Source organism: Esox lucius, chromosome 18 (genome assembly GCF_011004845.1).
Source record: "Esox lucius isolate fEsoLuc1 chromosome 18, fEsoLuc1.pri, whole genome shotgun sequence".
NCBI lineage: Eukaryota > Metazoa > Chordata > Actinopteri > Esociformes > Esocidae > Esox > Esox lucius.
Window position 1 is genome coordinate 3847501 of NC_047586.1, and position 8632 is coordinate 3856132.

General features: G+C 43.9%; 1 protein-coding gene across 10 annotated transcripts in view; it reads right to left on the reverse strand.

Moving 5' to 3' along the window:
• wnk1b (WNK lysine deficient protein kinase 1b) overlaps window positions 1-8174 on the reverse strand; it is a 106986-nt gene extending 98812 nt beyond the window's left edge. For 7 of the 10 annotated variants that reach the window (XM_029114517.2, XM_029114515.2, XM_029114518.2 and 4 more), the window contains exons 1-2: window positions 7228-8174; window positions 3846-5325 (exon numbers count right to left, since the gene is read on the reverse strand). In XM_029114517.2, coding sequence (XP_028970350.2) covers window positions 3846-4673 — 828 coding nt within the window. In that variant the 5' untranslated portion in view covers window positions 4674-5325; window positions 7228-8174. The remainder of the gene's footprint in view (window positions 1-3845; window positions 5326-7227) is intronic. The other 3 variants (XM_029114521.2, XM_029114519.2, XM_029114520.2) reach the window with 1 other exon arrangement.
• Window positions 8175-8632: the final 458 nt, after the last annotated feature.

Below are 8632 nucleotides of genomic sequence, written 5' to 3' on the forward strand. Positions count from 1 at the left end.
GCCGCTTGGGACAGATAATGTTCCCCTCCCCCACACTCCCTCAAGCCAAAAAAATACTTTGACCAATTAAAACGCAGTTTCCTTCTGGAGTTCCTACAACCAACAGCCTTATTCCCCGTCCCAGACCACGGAGGCTTCTTCCCAAGGACAGAGCGGGGCTCCGGGGAAGGATACAGAGATCAGGCCCCTGCTTCTATCCTCCGTGTGTGTGCGTGCGTGCGTGTGCGTGCATGTGCCCCTCCTTCCTCCTCACCCACAGTCACAATTTCATTCTGCTCCTTCTCTTTGTCAAAGGCAAACGTTGTCATCCGACCACCACTGTGCCTACTCACGACCTTTGGCCCCGAGCAGCCCTTCACTCCACCTTCTCAAACACTCCTCCATCTTTCATTCCCTCTGGGATGGGACTGCTTTGGATCAGTTATCGAAGAATGCAAGCCGCCCGACCCCCCAAACACTTCTCTCACACACACACACACACAAGTTTGTATGGCTACCCTCATGGGGACCAGAAAATAGAAATTGCATGCTCCCTTGCCCTAATCTTAACCCTAAACTTAACCATAACCCTAATCCCAACCCGAACCTTAACCTAACCATAATTTAACCCTAACCTCAATAAAGTAAAATATATGACTAAACTTTACCTAGATGTAATGTCTAAACCTAGATGTAATGCTTAAACCTAGATGTAATGCTTAACCGAGATGTAATGCTTAACCTAGATGTAATGCTTAACCTAGATGTAATGCTTAACCTAGATGTAATGCTTAACCTAGATGTAATGCTTAACCTTAACCCTGTACTTAATCAGGCACTTCCAGGCAGCATGTGAGTGTGTGCGCGTGCGTGCACATTTCTCCACTGCCACTACTTCATTCCTTCATGTCAGCAGAAGTCATAATTCTGGATATCCTAACAGCCCTTATCCGTAAAATGAATAACCCAGGCTCAGTAGGCTTCCAGGTATGGAGGACCAAAGGAGTCAAAATTAAATAATTTAATATAAAAATAATTTAATAATTAAATAAATAAATAAATATATTATTTGAAGTGGCACATTATTATGAAATATTTTTCATAATGCCCCTTTTAAAATAATGGTATGATATTTCATAATAATACATTGTATTTCCCAATAATTATTTTTAACATATTTCATAAAATCCTGGCCTTTTTTATAATATTATGACCCATTTCATTTTGTGGTGTATTTCATAATTTAATGGCATATTTCAACATTTATTGACATATTTCAGCATTTAATTACATTGTTTAATGACATACTTCATTCCCCCTTTCATGATCCCAAGGGATATGTTAATCAATGTAAGTGGGTGGTCTTTAGCTGCAGATTCAGCTAATCCAGTGACACTAGCTTCACAGACAGTTGCTTGCTTGTGGGAATTCAAACAGGATTTTGCTGCTATAGTTGTGCTTGATTTATCTGTTAGCGAGCAAATGTATAAACAATGTTCAAATCTGTGTCGAGAAAGAGCTGAGGCTATTCCAAAAAGACCCAGGCCTCACGCCCTGCATTTTTGTTGCCAAATACTAGGATTTGTACATAATAATAGTGATTTTGCCAGAACTTTCCACACACAAACTTGATAAATTGCTATAACTCAGTACAACCGCTAACGCTGCAAAATCCTGTTTGAACGCCCACAAGCAAATAAACAAGCAACTGTTGGTGAAGCTAGTGTCGCTGGATTAGCCTATCAGCGGCTAAAGAACACCCACGAGCATTGATTGACACATCCCTTGTGATAATCAAACACGCTTTGAAATACGGCATTTAATGTTGAAATATGCTATTAAATAATGCAACGCACCGTGACATAATGAAATATTACATGAGATAATAAAATGTCACACTATTATGACATTTTATTAAAGAAATACATGTTACTATGAAAAGAAAAGAATTGGGAAAAACAATGTATTTTTATGAAATATCATGCCAACATTAAAAAAATTGGCATTATAAAGATATTTCCTATTTATGTGCCACTTATTTATTTAATTAATTAGTAATATATTTAATTTTGACCCCCATATCCAAGGGCTCCATGCAAATTACATTATTTTATTGTGTGGTTAAAAATGAAGGGTTGACAAGTTATTGCTAGTTATATTTATGGCGTGGATCTCAAGTAGGCTAACAATGCGTACATATTTAACATATTTAAGTGCTACTTAATGTTAAGATTTACATCCAGAGATACCACAACATTGCCGTGAACAATGGCTGTTCTCAATCCCATTTCTCAAGCGTCACCCTCTCAGCGAATATGAGTGCAACCAATATTCCAGTACTTTTGCATCCGTCATTGACCCAAGTTAACCGAACCGTTCGACTGATCTCCGACTGACCTCCATACCACACGCAGTCACTGAGTAACCTGATTGAATTCAAAGGCTGTGGATTTGTCCATCATCTGATCTTAATTTAACGTATAGCAAACAGCAACTACTGCAGGAGGCACAGTCTCAGCCACAAAACACTTCATTTCCAGGGAAAGCCAGTAGAATAAGTTCATCTCAGTGCAGAGGGAGAAACAGGGTCTTGTGACTCCTACACAAGGAGGAGAACCGTGTTATGGCAACGGACTGACCTGCGTCTATGGGAACGTACAGAGCTTCATTAGTGACACTAAGCCCAGCTTCCCTGGCCGCATAGCAAATGGCATTCTACTGCCTGCGTAGTGCACTAGTATAGACCAGGTCCTGGTTAAAAGTGCCCCGCCCATAAGGGAAATAGGGAGGCATTATGGGAATCAACCATTAGGTCATGGCTGTTTACTCACAAGGCAAAACATAGAAACCTCCAACCCAGCTCACCTGACCCCATACTTGGGGCTTGTTTGTTGGGGAGACACGGGAGTCAGTGACCTGAGCACAGACTTAAGGAACTGACGGATCCTTCCACCGCGTGGGATAGAGCCAAGCTGTATTCTAACTGAGCCACACATTCAACTAGGATGACTGACTGGCTGGCTGCACTCAAAACGTCTAAATCACATTTCTCTCTCTCTCTCTCCCCGTCTCTCAAAGAACAAAATTACCGATGTTAGGTACCATGTGAACCCTAACCACAAAGTTGCCAAAACAAGCTCTTTCAAAGCTTTTACAACGCAGGAATGACAACAACATCCTGCCTAAAACGGGTTACAGCAGTGTCAGCCACCAGTTTCAGTGTCTGCTTCTCGCCTGGGATACAAGGCAATATCCCCGCCGCTCAGACGGCACCTAACCGATCCTATCGTATGCGGTAAACTAGCAGGCAACCTTCCTACCGCAATCCACACCTGACCTGCACCCCCATACCTGGGACGTCTTGTGTCTACTTCCTGACACATGGCCGCCAGAGCAAGAGGCAGCGGATGTCGATAGCACCCGAGATACAATCTCACGCGTCTCAAAAGCACAGAGAGGAGTAGCAGAGAGGACGGCGCATTCTGCGTGTTGTGTCACATCGACGGAGATACTGCACATCCTGTTATAAATCGGGCGGTTTGAGCCCTGTGTGCCGATTGGCTGGCAGCCCTTGTGTATGAGACTGTATACAACATGTGTGACAAAAACGTACTTGGTACTGAAGTTATTACATTGGTAAGCAGTTTATAATAGCGAATAAGGTGCTTCTGGGGTTTGTGTTACATGGCAGTTGCGTTTTTGCCTAAGTGAAGACATTCGCTGAACTACAAATCCAAAGGTGCCTTATGCAAAATTATAGCATAGCATCGTCAAACACCACTTTCAGATTGGCTGGATAGGCTTTCTGGACCAGCCAGAGAGTAGGGAAATACAGAGGGTCAAGAAATGGTTGAGGTTCGTCTTACCTGCAGTTCGCACCACGCAACTTCCACTGTAGTCTCCGTGTCCAGGCCTTTGTAAACCGTCTTAAACGAGCCGCGGCCAATCTCGATGTCAAACTTCAGGAAGCGTCCATCCAGCGAGGTTCCTATGGCCTTGGTCTCCACCTCCTCTATGTCATCCTGGACTTTCTTCTCCGCCTCCCTCTTCTGTTCCTCCAGCAGAGCCTTGGCAGCCCCCTTCTCGTCCTCCTCCCGCCTCTCCTCCACCGTGCCCCCGCCATCCTCCACAGGCTCCCCCGCCTCCCTGGCCTCCACGCCCTTCATCCCGGGGACCGGCGCGGCCGCCGACGGCAGCTCCTTTTCCGTTTCTCCTCGACAAACATCCAACTCCGCTGCGCTCGGCTCTGGCTTATCTGCTGCTGTCCTGTCTGTAGCGACGCCAGCCCCCAGCACAACGCCATCAGATCTCCCACCCCCTCCGTCCTCCTCCGCATCCACCTCGACCACTGGCAAGCACGGGTCTGGTACAGGATAAAAAGAAGGGACAGCCAGGGACAGCCAGCCCAGGCTGGAAGCCTCGCCGTCGGGCGGAGAGGAGAGAATGACGGCCTTGCTGGGGAGGTCGAGGGCGGTCGCGTTGGAGTCGCAGATGACGCTGCGCCGGAAGAAGCGGTGCTCGACTTGTTTGAGGTCACGGTCCATGGTATGGCGGCGTCGGCGGACAACGTCAGTGTCAGTGGTGCCGAGCTTCTCGCCGACATACGTGTCCGAACTGGACCCATTCACATTCTTTGGCGGAGGCGAGGAAGGCGCTAGGTACTGGACTGTGTCGTTGGGGTCAGTTTCAGACATGTTGTTTGATAGATTTGTTGGGATGTGAGACAGTAAGGAACAAAAAAAGGCTCCAAAATATATAGTATAAATAAATTACAATGAACAAAAAACTCCCAGAAAACAATAGGTGTAACTGTAAACCTCAAGTAACAATAAATCTAAACTTTTGTTTTGAAGGACCAAACACACATGTGCCTCCTCCAAACAAACTCCTGAGAGAAAAAAATATATATACACATAACACGAGTATAAAATAAAATCTCTGCGGAATAACCCTTGGGAGTTGTTGATGGTGTGGGGTAACTTAACTCTGTGAGTGTCACTTAACAACAACAGTCTCTGTTGCTTTTACAGCGCTCAGGGGGGGTCGGGCCCAGGAGAGGGGGTGTTCTTTTATAAATTGAAAAGAACAGAAAACAGTCACAGAGGAGCAAGCGCTGATGATGACACACAAGGACCGTCAAATCCACACCATCCATCCTGGAGAGACCCGGGGACTGCCGTCATTGAGCACAAGGGACCACATGTGGGACAGGGCGGCTGGAGTCTGCTGGTACAGACTAACCGCTTGGGCCGGGAGCACGGGACACTCTCTGAGGCCGAACGGCGGCAGCGTTGAGAAACCTCTCTCGCAGTCGCACCACAAGCTCCAAAGCCAGGCCGAGACTCACTGAAAAAGAACACACACAGAGGCAGAGAATGAGTTCAGTGTAACTGCAGCCAAATTTAGATCATGCCTGACTCTCTGCTTGATCTCTTAGTAACAGCGCAACAATTCAGATAGTGGGTTGGTTGTTTCGGCATAAACGGGAGGTGTCCTACTGATTTAGCATGAAGGGGGAGGAGTCAAACTGTTTTGGAGTGGAGAGGGAGGGGTCTAACTGGTTTGTCATCACTGAACAGGTCAGGAAAGAGGAGGGACAGTCTAAATCAGGGGCATTCAACTCTGACCCTCAAAGCCAGTTCTCCATTTTTTCATTGCAACCCTTTAACCAGGGACTTATTTAGATTGATGCCAGGTGGGATCAATAAATGCTCAGGTAAAGTAGAAAACCAGCAGGCTCCGGCCCTCATAGGGTAAGAGTTTAATACCACTGTTCTAAATGGTTTGGAAAAGATTATGTGGCAACTGTAAAATTGTTTACACTGATCTGTTGCGAAATAAAAAGTAGTAAATTATGTTTTTGCATACATTTATGTACCAAATAAAATTCCTTTTCACAAAAGCTGTTGAGTAAAAATGGATAGTGGAAGATCAAGACCTGTGTTTTCTGTTTTTTATAATACCGCTAGCTCTACCGGGATAGTTGGCTTTCCACTGCTAACAACCATAATTAAGTTAGCAGACACCCAACCTACCACAAGGAGTCACTAAATTGCTTCATTGTTTTGGGCTGGAGCATTATAGGTTAGTTGAGAATCTTAATTCCTTACACTCCAGGATATAAATGTGAATTTAATTTATTTAAAATGACATTCCTCAGGTATTTACTGAATAATTTCACATTGATTTACACATTTCTATGTTAATTTTCAGATTACATTTTTGTATAAGTTCCGAAATGTTTAATAACGCGTTACTATACAATTGCACAGAAAGCAGACAAGAAAGCACATTTCAAACAAAGTAATGTAATGGTCGTCCATCTGACCATGACAACTGTGGCACTGGCACAGATCTCATTCATCTCGTGGCGGGTTGTTCGAACAGATAAAGTTAAGAGAGCTTGTGATGGTCAGTCTAAAGAAACCAATATGACACGGTAAACATTCTGACCTTTCCAATCAAGATAACTTTCGATTAGAGCTTTATAAAACGACGGTCATAAATTGTGCGTTATTTAATTACCTTTAACAAATGGCAAACATTTCTAGATCCAAGGCTTCCAAAAAAACAGCCGATGAAACAGTGCCTTTGGCCTTTCCCACTCTCGTCTCGCGAGCTGGCTGGATAGCTAGCATAACTTGCTAACCATGGTAGGATATGTTAGCTTAGCTGGCAACACTTGTGCAGTGCTGTCTCGTCGTAAATATGAATACATTATACAACGAAAAGTAATACCTAACGATTGACATAGACACAGTACGGAAGTAAACGTACACAGGAAAATAGTTAACTAGGTGATTTACCCCAAACTTGACAACTGGCTAGCCAGCTAGTCATATTGAAAACCTCGTGAGGAAACAGCTCTCGCTGAAAATGGATAGTCTCGCGCATAAAAATAATTTTTCTGACGGGCCACGATGTTGCAGATAGATAGTTGGCCAGCTAACTGTTGTTGCACACTTGCAGAATGTAGCACAAAAAGCGCTAGCCAGTGATGCCATTCTAGCGCTACGCGCAGTGTTGTTGAGCATTGCCAGGCATGGTAAGCGAACACAGCTGAAGCAATACACAGAATGCGAATGGATAGGCTTTCAACCGCACGCGCGATAACTTGCCATTAGCCAAAGCGACGTACATGTATACAGCCAAGCATAAATAATAATAATAGCCACTAGTTTGATACCTGTCCATAACATGTGTTAGCAGTTATAGGTCAACAACCATATATATTGATAAATGCATTACCTTTCTTATCGTTGTGATGGCCATTGTTATTCTTCCGTGGAAGTTCAGTTGGTTGTGACTTGAACAGAAATGAAAAAATATATACAAGCAAAATCGTGTTTCTAGTTCTTAGTATTAGATCACATTACAGTTTCAAAAAAGCGTGCAAGAATATAATCGTATATCTACATTCCAAAGCGACCGTCTACGTTCTCAAGACAGCTGGCTGTCTTTCCTTGGCTATCGGCTATCTCCAGCACAAGAGCGAGAGACCACTATACTTCTCTCCCCTCCGATAAGATCAAATCGAACGAAACAATTTCCTCATTTAATTCAACCTCTATTAAATTCCAGACGAACTCATTTTACTCCATGTCCATGCGATTACTCAGCTACTGTTGCATTGCGATGTTATGAACACAGAATTAAATCCACTGCGGTTCCATTCTCATTCACTCGTCCCAGTCTTTCCCAATGACTATGTTCGAATTCAAGGCGCTTTTGTTATCCCGAAAGCAGACAGCAAATGACAAGTGTTAAAATGTGGTCCAAGTCAAATGCATTCACATTGCTGTCCGCAGTCCGATTTTACAGATGTTGGCGTATCAGGTCGTTGACATAGCATACAACTGTTCTCCCTTCGGTTCGCTTCTTCCACAGTATCCGTCACGTACGGTTTGATGAAGCGCCGGTCGTGTATCTGGTCTGTTAGCTGCAGCGTTTCCAACTGTAGGCTACTGACGTGGGGTGTTCGTCATTCAGACGTTTTTTTTCATCCAAGACCCGTGGGTCACGGCGCGGCTTCCACGCCGTGTGGACTGGCAAGTTAGTTAAGGATAGCTGACCGCCCTGAACATTGATACTGAATACAGTTCGGAAAGAGAACTGTAAGTAAGGGGCCTTGACAAACATAAGCCACTTTTTATCCGGCGGTGAAGATTGTCAACTTCCCCGCCCCTAAACTGTGCAACGACCATTTCCAAGTAGCTAGCGCTCTTGTCTGACTGGTGCGTTATGATTTTGTGCAAGTGAGATTTTTTTAAATATTTTTTGGGGGGGCTAACGAACACCAAAAGCAGATAAACCAGCAGTTAAATTGCTTCCCTTTTACAATATCAAATTGGACTATAATGTGCAATTCTTATTCGTAGGAAAACAAAATCGTATTCATAGCAAAACGCATAAAAATGTGTTCCTTTTGCAGTGACAACTGTCATTTAAAATCAACTTTTATGAACAGTGTCAGACTGCAAAGACCGGAACCAACGCCTGCACAGAATCATGGTTGTATTGTAGTCGACAGAGGAAGTATATTCGTACATATCGACATGTTATCTTACATTCTATTTGAATCAAAGACAGTATTTGAAATGTACACTGTATATTACCCAGTGAAATCGTTCTGTTGTGTCTGTCAAATGTAAAG